A 21,690-nucleotide genomic window follows, 5' to 3' on the forward strand; every position below is an offset into this window, starting at 1 on the left:
TTCCCTAATGCGGGGTCTCGGGGTGCTGGAGCCTCTCCCAGCTGGCTATGGGCGAGAGGCAGGGTACACCCTGGACGGGTCGCCAGTCCATCGCAGGGCAACACATAGACAGACAACCATTCACACACACACCTACGGGCAATGGAGAGAGGAAGCCGGAGAGAACCCACACAAACGCGGGGAGAATGTGCAAACTCCACACAGCTCCACACCAGGGCCGCCTCCGGGAATCGAACCCAGAACCTTCTTGCTGTGAGGCGCCAGTGCTACACGCTGCACCACTGTGCCGACAGTGTTGTTTTGCTAAATGCTATTTAATGCTATGAACTCTATTGGAGCAGATGCCCTTTGCCTCCCTGCACATGCAGTATGTGTTTGCTCTGTGGCTCCAGCTCTACTCTAAGTTTGAATTTGCTACTCTGCTTAAAAATATCATCTAATAGCATCTAACTGCTACTTGCATTAGATGTTGCAGAATGGAACAACACGCGTGAAACGCATGCGTCTCTCTCCTGTATTAATCTGAGCTCCACTCATTATCCCACCGCGTTTCAAATGGCAAGTTAAACTCATTAGCATACTTGGTTTGACACTAATTCAGTCAGCGGAGACGAGAAGCTCCAGATCTTGTGCGGTGGAGGAGCTGTTGGCTGCACCACATAAGAAGAAATAGCTTTTCCCTTTCCTTGTTGGAGGCGCAAAAAAGGAAGGAGGTACATGTGCAATGCTCATTAGAGGGAGCCATATGGTGGAGGGAAGCGAAGAAGGGAGGGGGAGAGAGAACAACACTGGGCGATGGAGAGACGGAGTGAAAAAGCTATGACACTTTGTCTACATCTTTGGAAAACATCCTCGGTTGTTGAGGTTTGTTTACAGCTATTTAGAGACACCACCAGGCTGCTGTCATATTATTGTGCCATGTCTCCTCCCAGAAGTTCTTCAGATTCCTCCACAAGGGCAAATGTTTGAAATCTCAATTTACTTTTTATTTCACAAAACAGAAAGCGCAGGTTGTTTTTAAGGGATGCAGACGTGCATCCACTCACTGCCGCCATGGGAAGGTTGTTGTGAAAGGGCAGGATGAAGGGAAAGAGGGCGGTGAGAAAGAAAGGGGCTATTATTCGGACTGGTGGAGAGCTTATGATAATGGCAGGCAGATCTCCTCCTACATGTCAGCTTGATGGCATCTGCTGCCTCCATTCATCAACACATTACTACTAGTTATTGAATGTAATTCCTGCTCCTTCTGAGGGACTCCTCCTCCTCTTCTCCCTGGCTTCGGCCTGTCTGCCTTCTTTATTCTGTCTTCACTCCTCCTCTTTGTCCAGTTCCTCCTCCCATCTCTCCCTCCCTTGCGCCTCTTTCATGCCAGACTCCCTCCTTATTCCTCTCCTCTCTTTTCTTCAAGAGTTCTGGGAGAATTCATAACAAGTTCCAGTGTTTGTGCTCAGAGTGAACGGTGAACTGATCGTAACCCCTCTCCATCCTCCTCCACCTGCCTATTTCTCTTTCTTCTTTTTTTTGTCCCTACCTCTTCCACTGACCCTCTGATAGAGTCTGCTTCATCACATCCAATTTCCTCACCTGTCAATCATCGCTGCCCAGAGTCGAGGGAGAGAGAGTGAAACGCTTGTGTTGTAGTCGAGTGAGGCGTAACACCAGCAACATCACTGATGGCAGCCTACACTTTATCATTACTCCAGCTGAAGCTAGTCTGGCTAGTTCACTGTCACCATCGCTACACATGCAGCAAAAGTACAACTGTTACAACAACTTGTACTGTGATAGACTATAACAACTACAAGAATACGGACAGTACCACAAAAATGATTTCAGGAGTACTTCATTACAAACTTTCTTGTACTGCATATTTCAAATACTGTATGATGCCGCATGTGATTTTGTTTTTTATTTCCAATTGATAGTTAATGTGTAAAAAACTGTTTCCTTTCAAATGTGACACACCATTATTTTACAGGATACCTGAGCCAACCACCAAATGCCCTCATTCCAAACCATTAAGCTAATAGGTGGAAATGATTAATGTGACATGAATGATAGTTCTGAGACGAGACATGAAAAGCTACAAAAAGATGTATTCATTACATTGTTGTGTTTATTAGGTCCTGTGTCAGAAAACAGCTACAAATGATCAGTCAATGAATCAGCAAGTGTCTTGTGTTGCACATGTAGTAGTAGCAGTAGTAGTACTCAACAGTTTCAATGTTGGCTTGTGAATCCTTTCACCAACACCGTCGATGACAGACGCCTGGAGGCTGTTTTAATGCTTTTCTAATGCCACTGGGCCTTTTCACTTTGTTTTCGCTCATCCAGCGCATGCATTCTATAAAAAACTCCCACAAACCTCAAAGCATTCGTTCGAGCATTTTCATTGTACAGCTCCATCTGCTTCAGATGTCCTGTGACTCGCTACTGCTACTAACACAGGTCAAATTAAGTCAAATGCTGAAGGCTTATTGTCATGATAGTACTAATAAAAGCCTCCATCTATATTAGACATACTACAGTATATGAATGGGCTCTACTGGTCTAACTACATCACGATCATGGTGACGACTACTAATAAAAAACAATAATCATTGCTAAAATGAAAGAGAAACAGCTATGGTGATGACACACATCCTATGGCTGTGGTTTGGAACCACAGTGCACATGAACCATAAACTGTCCCCTAACACTATAGGCATGAAACCTCAGGTGGGATGTGGAGTCAACCGGTGGAGCAAGAAATCCCAAGGATTCTGGTTAACGGATCTTTTTTTAATCAGCTACAGCAAAGCTATAATCCACCCAAGACTGTGGGAGTATGGCTGGTGTTGGCAAGTGACGCACATGGTGCATGATGATTTCAGAGCTCAGTGAGGACGGAATGATAAGAAGGAAAGATGAAAAGCGTGGAGCCCTGCAGTGCATTTGAATTTTTACTGGAGTCACGCAGACCGTGAACGCATCCTCACACCCAGAAACGTGCCGCGTATTCACAACACCACGTTGTCTGAGCGGCGTTGCACAAATATTATGGGCATGGAGGCCAAGTGAAGATGGTAAATGAGGTAAACAAGCATGACACACCTCCTCCAGAGCTACTGTAACGCCTGGCGCTTCTAAGAGGGCCGTGGAGGAGAAGCAGCTGATTTGACTCAAGCTTCTCCATTTCTCAAGGCGATGCCTCTGGTTATCATCCCTTCTCCCCATCTCCGATCCCCCCCTCAGGCTCGCAGCGGGCCTGTATTTTAAATCACTTTGTCCTCTACCTAGAAAAACTTTCCGTCAGGTGGATTTGTGGCCCGCACAGATGTGTCTTCCTGCTCCATGGCCACGCATCCTGTCGGTTCTGTACGTCGGCGGCTTCGGTGGAGAGAGGCCGAGGATGAAACACACCGGGGGACATGTTCTAGGGAGCTACCTGCGCTCTGTGTGTGTGTGTGTGTGTGTGCAGGTAGCGCTGCACGCTCTGGACACTGCAAACTAGCTTTGCCTGCAGCTGTCATCTTCAAAGCGGCGCGGCGGCGCTCGGAGGCTCGGTGCCGCTGACCCGCCACGGGCCCACTCTAAAAGGACCCGCTGTGTGTGAAGCCCGTCCAGGTGAGCAGCACTCGGCCGCAGGACACGAGCTGTCAGCGCAGATCTGGCCGTTTGAAAGCGCTTCAGATGGAAAAAATGGCAAAAACTGCAGAGTTCCTCATTTGTTTTCAAGCAGGTCTGTCGCTGAGCCGCTCGTTCAACCGCGCTCATGTTGCTTTTTGGCCCCGGACTAAATGGATGTTCCGCTTCGTTGTGCATTCTGCCCGTGAGGACACTGGATCCAGTGTTCCACGCGCTCAGAGCTGACGACCACAGACAGGGCGGCCGAGTCCCACTCGGTGTTGGGACTCGCAGCTGAACCGTGTGGTCACCGAGTGCTTCGAAGGGGGGACGTTGCCTGCACTAGGCACAAAATTGCATCAGCTAATCTTGTGAATAATGCAAAAAATCATGAATAAACATAGATCAGTGCAGTGCAACACTGTAAAGGAGCTCTGGCCTGTTCCTTTCCTCCTCCTTCTTCTTCTTCTCTAGCTTTTCTCCGCCACATCCCAAAACAAAACCCTTTCTTTCCTCCCTAATAAAATCAAACACCCCCAACTCTGTCACTCTCTCCTCACCCTTTTCTTTCCCACTCTGGCTGCAGCAGTGACAGACATTGTAGTGTTGTAGTTGCCGTGTCTCTGTGCGAAAGAGTCAGGCCCAGCCTTCGCTTTCAGCTCAATAGCAGCCGGGGTTTCCTCAAAGGCAAGCATCCAGCCAGCACAAAGCCTGCCCACTGGGAATAGAGCCACAAAAGAGCTGAAGCGGCCTGCCTGCACCACCTCCTATAAATAATACAACTCCGCCTCCACAAAAAGAAGACCTTGCCCCTGCCTCCATCCCCTTTAAGCTTTATTCTGTCTGTCTCTCTTCGCCCTTTCCTGCATTTTCATTCCTCGCACTTCTGCCTCGGTTTTGTTAGCAAAACTCCCTCTTGGACAGTCAAATATTATTGTAGTCAGACATTGTTTTAATTGGATCAGAGCATCTAAGAGAAAGACTTGTTTCTGATTGTCTCTAACCACACGTCTCAGCCAGGGTTTGAGGCATGGAGCAAAACCTCACCAGCAACTGCAGCTTTTCCTAACTGCATCTCTGACTGCAGATCATGGGGCTGGTAAGCGCCTCCTAATTCCTTAAATCGTGAGAGTCATGCCAGTGAATGGAAAACCTTTGTGTCAGCTGGCTCACTGGTCAGAGGGAACTTCCCTTTCTACTGGTGAACTGGTTCATAAAGTTCACTGCAGCGACAGAGAGCAACATCAACCATGGCAGAATTCCCCATTCGTACGTAATAACAGATGGGCCAGAAGACATAGATTACAACGGTAATGATGGGAACATGTAATTAGCTGATCAGTTTTTATGCACTGAAAATGGTTTATTTCTCAATAAATGGGGATAAATGTGTTTCTGTTTAGGTTCACAGGGTAAAACAAAGTGTGAAGTTACTCAGGGGAAGCAGAAACATGACGGAATAAATGAAAACCGTATGGAATTAACGCAGGAAACCTGTGTTTTTAAAGCAGAAGTCGGGCCGTTCTGCTGCATCAGTTTTGACCGTTCCCTCGTTTTTATTCAGCTTCTCCTCACTCAACCCAAACACACTTGCTGGGAAACTACTTAAATATGTGCATGAGTTACATTTGTGAGGACATCTAAATGTCTGTGTACGTGTGTTGGTGTAATTTGTCAGTGCATTAAAGAGAACGTGTGCACGGGGATTAGGCCGCTATCAGCGCAGCTCTCACAGCCTGTCAGCCTTTGGAACGCTGGCGCACAAAGAGGCTGATTTCAATGTAAATGCAGCAGCTGAGAGGACACAGCTCTCTCAGTGGGGTGACTTCCACCCTCCACACACACACATACACGCGCACGCGCACACACGCACACACACACACACACACACACACACACACACACACACACACACACACACACACACACACACACACACACACACACACATACACGCGCACACACGCACGCGCACACACGCACACACACACACACACGCACACACACACACACACACACTATGAGATCCCAGATCGGGGAAAACACACTTCATCTTATTCACTAGCACAGTAAATACGAGGTATTCAGCCTTCATCTAGTCCAGTTGTAAAAGACACATTGACTTTGAAGTGGAAACATTAAGGGAAAAATTGTTGACGAAGTGAAGTGTTGGTGTGTGAAGTTGTGTCTGTTTGCCTTTGCACCTGCCTGTAATTATAGATATAATCTGGTCCACTACACTGCTGCGACCCCGCGCCGGCCCTCGCGGCCCAGGGTCCGTCATTGGACCAGCTATTATCTCCATGACTGGCCCCTGCACCTCTTATTACATGCAAATAGTGGTGCTTTTATCTGAGCAGTGAATGGGGCCCCGTCTCGAAAGAACAGGACACCCACCTCAGCCGCTTAAAGCCATTCCTCCATCTATTAGTGCAGCCTGAGCTTCAATGCCACAGCACAGATCTCACGGCGTCCGCGCTGAAAGGGAGAATGCGGTTGCTGGTGGGATGCAGGAGTGTGAGAGGGTCCACGTAGCTGGTAACAATAAATGGTGTGTGTGTGTGTGTGTGTGTGTGTGTGTGTGTGTGTGTGTGTGTGTGTGTGTGTGTGTGTGTAATGATGTTGCTAATAAGGATTTTCAAATAGTCAACATTACAATAACCCTTTACGTGCATGATGGATCTGCCTGCAATGATGTCAATTAAAAAAATAAACTTTATGCTATTTTATCCTCTTTTCACATGCTACAAGTTAAATCCTATTTGCTGTAAGACAAAAAAAACCTAAAGAATAAGGCCAAGAAATATTTCAAGCAAAATCATGGGCAAAAAATGTGTGTTTCCTCGCTTCAAATTTGTTGCAGAACAGAAAACAAAATTGGATTTGGAACAGAGCTGTGTTCTCTAAATAGTATGATGCAATAAACAGTTTAAAAAATGAATATTTGTTCTTTAGTCTACTGTCTGAATGAAAAGCAAACGCCTTTCTATTACAGACCTGCCTTAAAAAGCATGTTCCTACTGTACAATCCTTAGTTGCACCACAGCCTCATTTCACCCCACTGCTCTGTTTGGACACAAAGCCTTGACTGAAGGTGAGAATCCTTCGGAGGAGAGCGCTGGGAGCGTGTTGGAGCTCGGGTCTGACTCTGAGCACGTACCTGTCAGGCAGTCGCGCCGCCTCAGGTCAGTGTTTGCTGCCACACGACGACTTGCCGCTGTTCTTGCGCGTGCACACCTGTATGCTGTCCCCGCTCTCCGTCTGCAGCTTGACATTTGGTACGGTGAAGATAGAAGACACTGCAGAGGGAGGCACAAGCAGGGAGTCAGGGGTCCGGGATGGAGATGCTACTTAAAGGTGCACATTTAGGCATTATTGTCAGAATAGCAAGGTTTTAGTCAAACTGATCCATGTTAACGTCATAACATGTTTATAGGTGGCTGTGTAATGTTGATTCCAACCACTAGAAGTCCACTGTAGAGCGATGATAGTAACGGACACAGTAACATGTGTTGTTGTAAAGTGCTCACACTCAGTGCAGTGACCTAGCATCATGTCACGCGCTCGTCTCCAATTCCTCCTCCATCATCTGTGCTGTGGTTTGCTTCACCGTGCATGTAGATCCAACAGCAACTAGATGCTACAGAGAGTTGTTGTGTCTTTGTCAGAGCCAGACACCCACACGCTTTCAAATTAAATGAGGAATCACACAATTCAATCCAGACAGTCACAGAAACCCCTGGAGCTCTATTGTCTCAATACTTGTGTTATTGTTCCTGCTAATCTGCCCCCTGTTGTGTGTGTGTGGAAAATCCATAACACACAACACAATGGAGACTAAGTGGAGACTTGGTCTATAGGGGATTTACTTGAAGGCTTCATCAGATTCTCAACCATCAATGACGTGTGTTTATTGGGTTGTTTCCGACTGTCCGTAGCAGTGGCTGCGACCACTGAGCCGTCTGCAGCGCTGGGCTGTTCCCCAACGCTGCAAGAGGTTTTTTTGTGGAGGAACATGGTTACTATGCTGTTGTAGTAGCCAAATACTCACAACTGGAGTAATTAGTCACTTCTTTATCTCACATTATTTCCTCATTTACATAATTTTGACACGTCCTTCCCCCCATGAATCCACACACACACACACACACACACACACACACACACACACACACACACACACACACACACACACACACACACACACACACACACACGCTCCTGGTCCTCGTTCTATTCTGCTCTTTTAATTGACTCAGTGGCTCTGCTACTTTGCCTGTGTGTCACATGCTCAAAACAGAGAGGGGGGGAGAGAGAGAGAGAGAGAGAGAGAGAGAGAGAGAAAGTAGGAGAGCATGACAAAGATCTAAAGGAGGCTCGTCTCTGCTCTCTCCCTTCTCTTCAGTGACCACTGCTCTGTGATTCCTTTCAGACACGCCAACCTGCTGGGTGCTGATAACAGGATTAATAGTCCTGAAAAATCCTAATCAGAGAGAATTAAAAATGGAATTCTTCCATTCAAATTACCACCATGTCAGCGGCAGCACACTCAGGTCTGCTGAGGCTTTTCACTAATGAATAACAGCTTAAGGGATTGGTGATGTATGTAGTGTATGTGGAGCCTGTCAGATAATATGGATATGCAGTCATCTCTGGAATACTTTCATGAAGTAACCCATTTCTGTACGAACTGAAATGGAGGCTTCACAGTGAAGTAACAGCCAAAGCGTCGGACTCAAAGATTTCCTTGGCGTGCTGCGCTTTGCTCAGAGGCAGAGGAGAAGTCAGGAAGATCGAAAATCAAAGTGAGCGTGTTGCGGTGGGCAGCAGATGCCTGGCCGGGTTTACTGTCCCAACGGCATCCACGCAGTGAGACGGCTCTCTGTGTGTGAACAAAAACAGCCTCAGGTCGCTGACGGCCGCCTTCTCTGCAGAGAGAGAGAGCGGGCGAGCGAGCGAGACGGACAGCGGGGAAGAGGATGCTGTAGGATCCAATGGAGCCGAGGGAGCTCCGAGAAAGACAAAACAAAAAACACACACAAAGCAGAGAGCGGGAGTCCAAGCAGAGACACAAAGAACGAGGCCGAGCCCTTCGTTTCAGTGAGATGTTTTAAGGGAGGTTGCAAAGTCTGCTCTTATGTCACGTCAAGCAAATAGTAAGCTGTAGTTTATTCTAGTATCAGCTATTACTGCTCCATCCTACTTCAAACCACATGCCAAGTATTTAGTGTCGTAGCGTCATTCATTTATGCATATTCAGCAGTGCCACAGGTGTTTGTAGAAGACATTTGTACTTCATTCTAGATCTACTCAGTTTTAAAGAGGAATTGTGACTGTGTTGCTGGTTTCTAAGGACCGGAGGGCGTTTCTAAGGGTGCTTGGTGATTGGCTGGCTCACGTACTGTCCTGCAGCTCCCAGAGCCGCGGAGGAAGGTTGCTGAAGTACTCGTGGTTCAGCGCTGCCTGAGCTGACAGCCGGTTCTTTGGGAAGCACTGGAGGAACCTGGAGGCCAACTCCTCCGCGTGGTCCACGTAGCCCAACCTGGAAGAGACGGAGGCGCGGGTGAGTCGAACGCGTGGGAGCGAGGCGCTGCTGCTTCATCCTAAAGACACAGAGTAGTCGCGCCTTCCTCCCAATCACTTGTTCACTCCTCTGAGGCGACAACACGCGTTTCCTTCAATTCAAAGAACTGCTGACAAAAAAAAAAAAAAACACACGCCGGTTAATTATGCTCAAGGTTTGCTGACTCAAGTGAAATAGAAATTCTCTGACACGCTCATATGCAAAAACAGCCCCACACACAGTACAACCACCCGCAGACATTCGCGCGTGCACTGGGTCACTGCGAGAAACCCTGACCCAACGCTACCTACAGGAGCAGCGCTGAGGGGAGGAGCTTCAGCCAGTAATTAGGCATCCAGCGCATTAAATAAACATGATGTTATGCCGCTCCGTGTTCTGCAGCCTTCTCATGGTTCACTCCCCAGTCAGGCGCTCTGACAGCCACTCCCATGGCTCTCGATGGGGATCTCAGCTCCACTTATAAGCAAGAAGACAGAGAGGAGATAAGTCTCTGTTCAACTCATCAACGCCACTCGGCAAAGAGGCAGATGAACCTAATGAAGTCCATCAGGGCCTCGCCTTCTTCTTCTGCGGCTCAACTGTTCAAGGAAACGTTTAAAGGCAGACTAGCGTGTGAAACTCTATGCTGAAGGGAAAAAGGCCTCTTGGAAGACTGTTCCAGAGATACACAACTGATCCAAACATATTTCTACAGCCGTTCTGTATTTTCAATGCAGTCAGAATATACAAAATGTTACTAAGGGCTAATTATCTGACTTGGAGGAGCTTCAATCCCAAAACATTCCAACCACTTCAAATAAATGTAAATATGTTGCTCCACCAACCACTAGCAATATCATGCACCAGAATCCTTTGTTGTCATGGTTACAATAATAAATGCAGATCAGGAATATGCTTAGGTTTTAGCCTGCTGTGTGGGTGTGTTTCGTCAGGTCATTGCAGATCTGGAGTCTTGGTATCAGCTAAACCTTGGGCGCTTGAACCAGGAATGTTTTATAAGTCAGCTGTGCTGACAAGAAGAAAAGATGATTTCACTGTATTTTTAGAGCCTTAACTTTTAAACATTCGCTCATGCAAGTGTTCCTATTTAGGTTCATCTGCAGCTGGACAGGATATGAAGAGCATGTTCTTCGTACGTCCTACCTCTAAAAACGGCACCGCACTCGTCTACGCTGTGAAGCGTTCGTACATGCTGGCCTGCACATTCCTTCCTGCTACCGCTGTCAACTAGCCCCGTGAACGAGCACACGTCTGCTAGATTGATAGCATCTCCTGAAACATTCAAACAGCTCCGGGTGATGACATCCACGGCGGCGACGCGCTCTTTCATGGGCGGCGTGCGGCTGAGGGCACGTGGGAGACGTGCAGCGCAGGAAACAGGCCGTCGCCCTGGAGCCTCGCAGCAGCAGAGGGTCACCAGCATCCTTAGCTGGAGCAATGCAGCGAGCCAGAGCTGTGTGTGTGTGTGTGTGTGCGTGTGTGTGTGTGGAGACTCCCTGCAGGGCGCGTTCGCCATGTCTGGCCCATTTGACACGAGCAAACAGGCCTCAGCTTGTACAGTAAGCATGCGCTGACTGGGTTGGAGGAAGCTGAGAATGACCTGTCTGACTAACAACACCTCAATGACACGGAGACTTTTAAAGGCCTCTGCTGATCTTTGGGTAATAATAATGGACCTTATTCGTGTTGCAGCTTTTCTGTTCATGCACAATCAGGCAAAAGAAAATGTCTCCCTCCTTTTAAAACGCAATAACAATGCAAATGAATGCAAAGCTTGACACAAATATTAGTAATAGCAATTATTCAATAAAAACATCTCATATCTGTTTATGCCGACAATACAAGATACAAACTGATATTATATAAATAATAGCTTCATAATAACTGTATAGTGAATGTATCAAGTAGCTTAATTTCATCACTTAAAATTTGAGAAACAGCTCATGTTGGTTTTCCTTTGGTCTTGAAGTGAGCAACAATGTACCACAAAAAAAAACAGTCCAAAATGGTCAAATCAATGTGACTCACATGAGAAGGTGCAGGTAGCGTCTGCATTGCAGACCTTTTCATCATAATTTTCCTCATTTTAATTTTATTCAGAAAGAAGGACTCCGGCTTCTATGACAGGGGCATAAAAAGACACAGAACCGCTAGCACACCATCAGTTTGTTAGTTAGATAAAAAAGAGAAGGTTACATTTGATTAAATGCATGTTGTGAAGTACCAACAGTATGCACTCATAGGTAAACTTAACACAGACCAATGATCTGACCGTCATCAATTAGTGATAAGTGGTATATGTATATAAGAGTCATACAGCTGCAGTGAAGTCTAATTCACTTTTAAGCCACTGACGCCTTGACTCCTTCTCTTGATTTATGCTAATTAGCCGAAGTTGTTACCAAACTGTGTTTTCAAGTTTGTTTGCCCATTTGTGACATTTTCATCCTCAACCCTTCACCCTGAGGTGGTGCTTCAGCTTTCATGTCTCACTTTCACTCTACTCACCTACATCATTTCCTGCCTCATCGGCTCTGGACTAATCTCCACTAATCATCTACACCTGGATTCTGTGGGACTCGCTCGTGGAGTGTACTTATCAGACCAGGGAGAGCCACTGTTCCTGGACTTGCATTTCTGTCAAAGGCTAATCAGGGAAGAATGTCCACTGCAGGAGCCTCAGTGAATATGTCAATATTATGCCTTTAGGTGAACAAGTAAAGGCGTCTGGCTCCACTGAGAACAAAACAAGTCATGAGGACTGTTGATCTCACGCTCCACTGAGCGGATGCTAGGTTATAGAACCAACCGTCCGTCTGGTCCGTAGGTTGTGGGGATGAAACCCTGTCCCGAGCCTTGAGCTGGGGGAATTTCTGACCTGACTCTCTATGTCTGCGTTCAATGATTTTGACCCACCAATTAGAATATATCCAGAAACATTTATTTGAACTACATCTCTGTCTCTGAGTAAATTCTGCTCTGTGAATTATCTCTCCAACAATGTCATTATTTGTCCATCTGTTTGTTTGTATACATTACTTTACGCTTTGTACTTCTTTAAATCTTTATGGTATTTGTTCAATTATTTTGTTTTCTTTGGTTTTTTGCATTTGAGTCAAAAATCATGAGTGATTTTTAGTTTGTATTTTTGGCATAATATGTGCCCGGGCTAATACTCTGTCATTATAATTTAAAAATCAAAGCTACTGTTATATATATATATATATATATATATATAGTTTGTTAGTCGAGCTGCCTGAGGTCGTTGGCTTAGTTTATAGTGTAGAACTGTAGTAGTTAGTTTCACTGTTTGCAGCAAAAGGCTTGTTAGTCAGATTACTTACAGTAGTTTGCATCTCTACAGCAAACTAAAGTAACAGTAACAGAATCGTGTTTGTCATATCTGCAATAATCTGCAATTGAAAAGCCTGAGTTTTTTAGTGTGATCGATGCTTACAGATGTCTTTCCACTTCGTACCTCATACGTTCTTTGAATTATGCTCCCAAGCATTCGCTCATCACTCAGTGAAGCTCAGTAGTTACTGCCTTTAATTTATAATCTAAGACACCCAAGAAGCCAATGTGGGAGGAAGGGAGGATAAAAAAAGTGAAAGTGACCTAGAAAGAGAGCAGCTGTGAGTAAACATTGGACCGGCTTCAGCTGTTTGGTGGGAGCTAAAAGAAAGGGAGGGGATACAACGCAGATACTGTACGCTGCAGACAGAGATTCCAGGCGCTGCTCCGTTAATAAGCTATTAGCTGCTTTGCTGTGCTGATGTGTGAAGTTTTGAACTTTGATCATGAGGCCAGTAAACCATTGTCAACACACATTTAGCTTCTAGATTAACAGCTCAAGGTTAACAGAGGTTTCTCAGAATGGGCCTGCTAACAATAGCTTGTTCACTGCTCTATGGTTGTGTTTGCATCCAAGTGCAGCTTAATTATAAATTAATAATTAGTTAGCAGATTTTTTTAACTTACTATATTGATAATTGAGGTATTGTGACTAATTGAACAAACTCTTACTGGTGCACTCTAAGGGCAAACACAATCATTTGGACGAAAGTGAGGCCCAAATTGTGTTGTTGTGTAAAAATGTAACCAACTGGGGCTTTAAAACAACTTATTGTGAAAGAACTCTGTTTAAATAGGTACAGTATAGTCTACAGTCAAAACCACTTTGAGATTATTTATTAGTTTTTTTTTGTAATTAGTTAAAGGCCCTATGACTTTATTTAAAGTGAACTATTATTTAAGGTTAAGTCGAACCTTTTAGAGTGTGAGCACAGGGTTGAATCACACAACCTCTGTACAAAAATCTGCACAAACATCACAGGGAAGTGCAAAGAAAACAGGGGAAACAAAAAAAGATGAAAATGAGCTTGTTTGTATCATATTCACCATTCCCTGGACTGTGATAAAAGAAAGCATAGAGGAAGTGAGGGTCATTAACACTCCTCCTCACTTTCTCACATTTTTATTTCCTCCTGGATGAGAGCGAGGCAGCGAGTGAAGGAAGAATCCACCGCATCTTAAGTCGCAGTTTTTCATTTGTCATGAAATGGCTGCAGTCCATTCTTTTTAATCTGGGCTGTAAGTGCAATAATATGTTGCTTCCAAACTGAAGTTTTCAAAGACCAGATGTTACCTATTTCTATAATAAGGCATTTAATCAAGATGTGTGTGTCTGTGTGTGTGTGTGCGTGCGTGTGTGTGTGCGTGCGTGTGTGTGTGTGTGCGTGTGTGCGTGCGTGTGTGTGTGTGTGTGCGTGTGTGCGTGCATGTGTTGTTCCAGCATACAAAGAGAAACAGCGTTTGCTAAGCTAACGCTACGTTCCAGATGTTCGCTCGGGGCGAACAGTGGCACACCTGGGGGGAGCCCCAGCTGTGCCACCGTGGCCTTTTGCTGCCATATGCGCCTCATGTCTCACGCGTGCGTCTGCTGTGGAGCTGACAGGAAGACGGCGCCAGCTGTGACGCGCTTGTTTACCAGACAGGAAGGAGAACAACACGACAGGTACGGCCCAGGTCACTTACTTATTCCACGCTTGCCTCAGCTTCTTGGCGCTGTACACTGTAAAGCGGTCTGCAACGAAAAGACACAAAATCACACCTGTGACCTCTGACCTCTGACACTCTGACCTGGCATCTGGGTTATTCACACTCATCACATCTTACAAAACAGAGCATCAAGCCAACAAACCATAAGCTACTGTAACATCAACACTAGGACTATAAGATTCATATAATGACTATTTCATTTACTAATTATTCTGTTACTGATTTTTTTATTTTTAAGTGCTGTGAATCCACTGCCAAAAAACCTGACAGATGTTTTAAATGTGGATCTTTCTTTCTTCTTACTGTATTTTGCTCTACTACTTTTAAATTGAAATCTTCCCCCACTGAGAGAGCTCTTTATTATCGGCTGCGTCCAGTCTGGTATTTTAATTAATTAAAACCAACCAGCGAACAAATGTTACGTTCTTGCCAAATTGTCGAGCAGCTGAAACCCTAGATGCTGTTGAGTGCGCGCTGCTGCGTCCAGACCACAAACTGCCATGGTTTTGAGAGGAGTTTGGTGAGACAGTCTCTCCGCATTCCCACAGCTATGTTTATTATGCTGTGAGTGACTGTGCGGCTCACCGTTCTCCTAATCATGGCCTAAAGTGCCGTGCGGAGCCGCCAGGCAACCAGCCGCCCAGCGAGCCGCCCACCCAGCCGCCCACCCAGCCGCCCACCCCCACGCTGCCAGGCCGACCCCCCCCCCCCGCCCGCCGGCCACCCAGTGGTTGTTCACGGCCGGCCTCGGCCTGCCAGCGGGCGGCGGTGGCTGCTGTCAACCCGGCGTCCTGAGCCGATCGCAGATCCACCACCAACACAGTGAGAGTAGGGTGCGGGAAGTCTAAACTGGTTGCAGGACCAATGTGAAAGGTTCCCTGTACGTAATGTACAAAGTATTCACAGGTAACGTGCAAGCGATTCATATGGAGCTCCTCTGTGTCGCCCTTTGACACATATTGGCTCTAAAACTATATATTAGTTTTTAGAGCATCGTGTTTTTTTTTTATGATACTCTTTCGGTTCCGTTGCAAAACAAAACCATTAAACTCGAATGAACTCTTTTCCCCGCTTCAGTAAATAGTGATGAAAAATAAATCATTGGCTGATAGCACTGGTCTGGCTCGGAATGTAAGAGCAGACGCTCATATCTCAGTTTAAAAGAGCAGAGCGAAGCGGAGGCAGGCAGTTAAAGCAAGATAGGACTGGAGGAGTGGAAAAGTATCCGTGGAACCTTTTCATAACCACAGAAATGCGAAAAAATAAGCGGCGCCTCCACTCTGAGGTCGAGCCACTCTGTCGGGTCTGAGATCCAAACTCGAAAAGTATTGGATGAACCGGAAAAAAACGCAGGATGTTTTATGTACAGTATGTAACAGTAATTGTGAAATGTGATGAGTCATAACCAGTCACTTTGCTGCATGCTTGATATCAGTCACTCAGAACAAATGCTGCTGATGTGGAACCTTTAATCACTGTTGCAACACTGCCACCTGCTGTTTACCGCCGTCACTGCAGGGAGCTGCCTTTTACTGTGTGCTGAGCTGTCTTCTGTTGTTGTTTCATTTAATCACACGTATGAATTTCTAAACATTAGCTGCAGGACATTTATGTTGATAATATGAGCAGTGCATCATGTGGCTTCATGAACACCATCCATTTTAACTGCACTGTGTGTTTGTTGGAACATAATGACATCACATCTGCAGACATCCCATAAACAGATGCACTGCTTAGAGCCTGGCACCAGGCAACGCTCGGCGTGTGTGTGTGTGTGTGTGTGTGTGTGTGTGTGTGTGTGTGTGTGTCAGAGAGCTGCACAGCTGTTCAAGAGGCTAACAAGAGCCAACTGTCGCGATGGCCACAGGATGAGAGATTGCATTTGTGTGTGTGGTGTAGGTGTGTCTGGAAGAGTCACCCCAGTTGGTCCCTAATTGGCCACCGGAGATGGGAGACTGGGTCACAGCACTTTGTGAAGCCTCGCTGCCCTAACCCGCCCTCCTCGGCCCTCTCTCCTCCACTCCAGCGCCAGCTCACACTAATCTGCAGTCCCGCTATTCATGTCCCGTCTAAAAAGCCCTAATGAGCTCCCGGAGGGTGCGTCTGGCCTGGCAGAGCCGCTCGCCCACTCTGCTGCAGCAGACCTCAGTGTGGGAGTTCCTGGACCGCTGTCCCACACTGCTAAACAAAAGGAAACACACCTGCACCTGAAGCGGCTCTGCTGCCCACATTACGAGCATCTTTATATTCTACTTAACGTAAATTAACATTATCTGAAGTGATGTGTTATCGTGGAGCCAGAACCTCAGTTGCCTGATATGAAACGTGTATAATTAGAAATGCTTTTGAACTAGTTATGTTGAGTAAAGTTACACTTACACCGTTTTAATTTAATTACCAGTTTAGGATGAATAAGGCCAATGAAAGATCTCACCTGGCTTGAAATGTGGCAAGGAGTTCACCCCAGGCCAGGAGTCCTCAGATGGAGTGCCGAGGACCTGAAGGAATATTAAAGACCAGAGATGAAAGACTGAAGCATAAAACATGAAACCAGGATGTAAAAACGTTTTCTTCTGTCATCGGTCTCTTCCTGGTTTGGTGGAAACTCTTATTCATGCACTAGAATATTAGGAGCACTCCCAAATGACGGCCAGGACCTCAACCCTGGGTAGTGAGACACAGTAAGTTCCTGAGTACAACAGATGTAAATGAGGTCACGAAGGTCCCTAAAACAACCTGAATACGCTTTAAATTTCACCCCAAAAGTATGTCGTTGCTTAACAGCCGTGATTAGTGTGAGTTTTATGGAACGGCCGCCTGACACTGCATGCGCACTGCCTGTTTATGATGACAAAAGCCAGAGCAGCGGACATGCCTTCAACATGATCCATCACCGCTAAGCAGCATAATAGCTTCCAGACTGCACAGTTGGGCCTGATCTGCAGCACACTTTCACAGCGGAGAATTTATAGGACGACGCGTGTGTGGGGGCAACGGAAGTAAAAGTTGTGTGGCTCCATCACAGATCATCCACGTCGTTCAAGCTCAGACGTGTCTCTTTCATATTCCGTTTCCACAAGCCCTGCGGTCATAAATCTACCAGCTGACATAATATCACCACCACCGATAACCTGAAAAGTTAAGTTATACAAAAGTCAGTCATGGCTCAGAGGACAGAATAAATGTGGGTTGTGTGGTTGTCTCATAGGAAACCCATGGTGTGTAGCCAGAGAACTAAGGTCACACGTTTGTCATTGTGTGGAAAAAAACAAGTCACCAGAGGGCAGTAAAGGACCACGAGGACGCCAGCAGGAGCCCCTGTCTGAGCTGCACAGCCCACTACAGCTCTGGGGTGTTTACTCTGTCAGATGGTGCATTGAAGCGTTTTAAGGTTCCTCAAAAGCTAAACAAGGTCAACATACAGCTCTTCACTGATTCACTGGACTGTGGTGTTACTGCAGACTTCATACAGTTCTAACCTACCAATGACGACACATGTCTCACATGCAAAGGTTTGGTCAAACATGTAAATGTTCTGTTATTTTCCCATTGGCTTTCATTTTATTTAGGAACAATTGACTTAATGTGGCCTGATCTGCTGAACGCAGCCTTTGTCTGCCACCGCTCCACCTAAAACAGCATCTGAACTGCAGCGCAGCGGTCGGGGGCTGGAGCAGTGCCTCAAACTACTGTGATAAGATGATGTGGTGGTTCTTCCGGGCACACAAAACAGGTGGGGGGTTCACACTGTTATGGGGGGTGAGTGATCTAGTTGAGAGGCAGTGTGGCTCATTGACGGGACGGTTTAAAGGCCTTTGAAGTGAAGAGGGGGCTTTAAAAGGACATCAGAGGAGAGAAGCAGTACAACAACCTAAATACAGACCTGATACGCATCTATTTCTGTACAGGATTGTGTGTGTATTACAAATATATATTGAGAGAGAGTAAGTCGCAGGTTCTGACCCTGAACTCTTTTTCAGGCTGGGAGGGTCCGTAACGTAGCTGCTGCTGCTGCTGGTGGGGGGGTGGTATGTGCTGCACATACAGATGCTGGTTCGACCGTCACGCATGGACCTCTGATTTTACTGCACTGCTACTGTCCATATGTAATGACAGCTGTTGATACAGATAATTGATCTGCTCACTTTATCACGAGTCGTAGGAGGTAAACTACTGGTTAAGACCGAAAGACCACATTAGACAAAAATAGAAGAAACTACTTTTTTAAATCCTGAAAGATTTGCCTCCTGTCCTGGATGGATGAGACCAGGATGATTGGATTGGAATGGATTAGGAAGCCAGGGAGACAGAGAAAGCAAACGATGATGATCTGAAGCATCTTATCTGTTATTATGTGGACGTCTGACTGACAAAGGAACAGTTTCCAGAAAACTGCTGACAAAAGCAAAAAGACCAATCTGATCATATCCAGCCAAACCCTTTAAAACTCACTGGACCTGACAGCTCACACGGACAATGAACCCCAACATACTGTACAACCCAAGACTTCATCTCCAGGCGGTGAAGTGGAACATTGTGCGATGGCTCAGTCAAACATCTGAGTGGATGCAGCAGGTGTGGATCTCACGCTGACGGCAGAACACCCCAACACCAGACAGCAGCAGTACAGACCTGGCAGAGCATCGTCAGGGGAAAAAACAGCATCTGATGACCCCAAAGGTTTTGCTACCACGTATGACTGCGTGTCTGCATATGAATACTTATAGTCTGTTCCCAGTGTTTCTTGCACCTGGTGTAGATTTATTATTTGCACGCGTTCACTCACAGCTCACAGCTCCAGCACTAACGCCGGCGCAGCTGTATCGAGCCCTCCACGCTCCCGCCCTGTCCCGGCGCTGACCCCGGCCTCGCTCCAAACACCCCCCCTCCACCGCTCTCCAGCCCCGGGCGGATTGGGGTCACCTCCAGGCAGGGGTCAAACGGATCAGAACCAGAGCCAAGTGGATCAGCTGTCCCCCACTGCGAGCGAGTGGAATGCGTTGAGTAAGCCCCACCATCCTGTCTGTGACAGCAGCATCCATCTGCTGAAACCCAGGCACGGCGTTATTCACCCCCACCCCCCGACGGCCGCTCCCGCGCTCTCTCGGGAAAAAGATACTCGCATTTGGACTGGCTTAGTCCTCATAGCAGGAATAGGCTCTGCCTGAACAGGCTTCACACTGTACAAGCAGTCTGAGGTTCTATCACCTCACAGAAACCTTATGGCACGAACCCACACGGCACAAATACACTAGCACAATACAAAGGCTGTTGATTCTATTCCTTTTTGTTTCTATTATCTCTTTGAAAGGAACTCAATATCACGTGGCTCACGCAGAAGCAGGTTAGACGACAGCAGGAACACGTTCCTCACTCATGTGCGGTGCATTGCATTCTGGGATTGATGGGGGATTATTCATTGATGGAAAATGGCCGGTGAGCGTCATAGGTAACAAACTGTTTACCAGCATCAGCAGCGGACTGCTGCAACATCATCATTACACACCTTCATGCAGCTGTAAGTGGCACCTTGCTGCTAACAGGTTACCAGGCATGAGGAAACTGTAATGTGGACCTAAGGTTCTACAGCTGATAACTAGTAGACGTGTACATGAAACATGAAACATCCTAATTATCAGCTGATCAGACCCATAAACATCAGCCAGTGTGTTGGTGTGAACGCATCCTCTCGCAAACTCTGATTTCTCTCGTCATCCTGCCACTCACTGTGATGGACTGGGCTCATATTTCACCAAGCAGCGCTAATATAACCCGACGCACATGCACGGACACACTCACCTCAGCCTGACAGGCTATTTCCTGCAGATAGACCTGCCTGTATTCATATAGCTCTTCCAGAAAAAGTAATCTTTCACACAGTGACAAGTTGTTACCCGACCAGAGGAGAGCGGCCCCATCTAGCACACCATAATCCACACACACGTTCAGTGGGAATTAAAGTGGGTGACAACGAACGCTACAGAGGCACACAGAGACGTTTACACCTATGTAGCCTGTACCTCCAGTCTCATTCAATGACACCAACACAAACTGTATCTGAATCGGACACCTTCAATAAATAAAGTGTGTATCCAGACTTCCAAATGCAGCAGTGTTGTAATGCTAATAAGCCCAGAATTTGGTACAACCTTAAAGCTGTGACGCGCAATAACTCTGTGTCTATGTGTCGTATCAGAAAAACAGAATAATGATAATATGAAAAAGGTAAATTCAAAACCGTCAGTGTTTAAGTGACAATGGACACTAAGGTCAGCCCCGTCCCCCGACTGTGATGTTTCTGGGCAATTCAAACTGCAACCGCTAGTCAGTGGCAAATGCTGTTATAATTATTTGTTTAATCTGTTCATATGTTTGATGATGTGACGGTTTTTATACAATAGATGCAGGACTGGCAAGTTGCAGAGCAGAGTTCAAGTCCAGAATCCCATGTGGGGCTGGGTTTAGGTCAGAAGAACACTGGGGAGAAAAGATGGAGAGACGTAATGGAGTTTAACTTACTTCAGTACAACCCGGTGCTGCAGCTGCTCAAACAAAGCCTGAAGCAAAATGCCTTAACTTTAAGGGAAATGTTTTCATATGCAAAATATCTGAGACATGGACATACTGTACATCTGCATGTCTGACATCAACACTGAGCGTATAATGAGTGTTTCTGTATTTGAGTGACTGAAGGAGTCAGATCCCCGTCAGTCCTGAGTTACTAACTGCTGATAAGACCTGTATTATTTCAGTTTTTTCACTGATAACGCTAATATTCTAAGCTATGGCACCAGTGTGACAAGCACAAGGCCCAGTGTCTGGAGGTTAGAGACACCTAAAGCAGGAGGCCTCCGGGCCAGGTGGTGGCGCTGCAGGCACAGTGTCAGCTCACCTCTGGCCAGGCGCCTCTGAACCAGTGATGGGAGCTGACCTTCAAACAGCGTGGCCTTTAAGTTGCTTCTCACTGCGCATAATTCACCGTCTGACAGCACGGCAGCGGGTGGAAATGTCAGCTAACGGTGGCGCGGCTACGTCTGTGATGGCAGGCGCGCTGCCTCGCCGAGCCGCGAGCCGAACATCTCCATATTCATCTGATTTACCTCTGGCTGACAGCTGAACGCACACACCGACACAAAGCACTGGGTGCGATTTGATTGGGTCCCTGCATATTTTCCAGGCAAAGGAATTTATTTACAGTCTTCTAAACACACACACACATTTGAATATCAGTGACGAACAGCTTGTTTTATTATTATTCGTCCATATTGTCAAGCTTCAGTCATTCCAATTAACCAGATCTGTATTTAAAGGCTGACTCAGTTTCATTCGCTATTTTAGCTAGCTATTTTTCATGCTTTTCAATTAAGCCAACAAGACAAAACAAATAATAGAAAATAAAAAAGAAAAGGATGGTGCCCAGACTACAAAGGCTCAGTGGG

General features: G+C 46.4%; 1 protein-coding gene across 2 annotated transcripts in view; it reads right to left on the reverse strand.

Moving 5' to 3' along the window:
* The window catches only part of cdk14 (cyclin-dependent kinase 14), a 110,020-nt gene that overhangs the window by 22,534 nt on the left and 65,796 nt on the right, over positions 1 to 21,690 (reverse strand). For both annotated transcript variants that reach the window (XM_029130541.2, XM_029130542.3), the window contains 4 exons: positions 16,686 to 16,749; positions 14,228 to 14,276; positions 9,009 to 9,148; positions 6,767 to 6,905 (listed from right to left, as the gene is read on the reverse strand). In XM_029130541.2, the coding sequence (XP_028986374.1) occupies positions 6,793 to 6,905; positions 9,009 to 9,148; positions 14,228 to 14,276; positions 16,686 to 16,749 (366 nt within the window). In that variant the 3' untranslated portion in view covers positions 6,767 to 6,792. The remainder of the gene's footprint in view (positions 1 to 6,766; positions 6,906 to 9,008; positions 9,149 to 14,227; positions 14,277 to 16,685; positions 16,750 to 21,690) is intronic.

This window comes from Betta splendens, chromosome 16, assembly GCF_900634795.4.
Source record: "Betta splendens chromosome 16, fBetSpl5.4, whole genome shotgun sequence".
NCBI classification, from domain to species: Eukaryota; Metazoa; Chordata; class Actinopteri; order Anabantiformes; family Osphronemidae; genus Betta; species Betta splendens.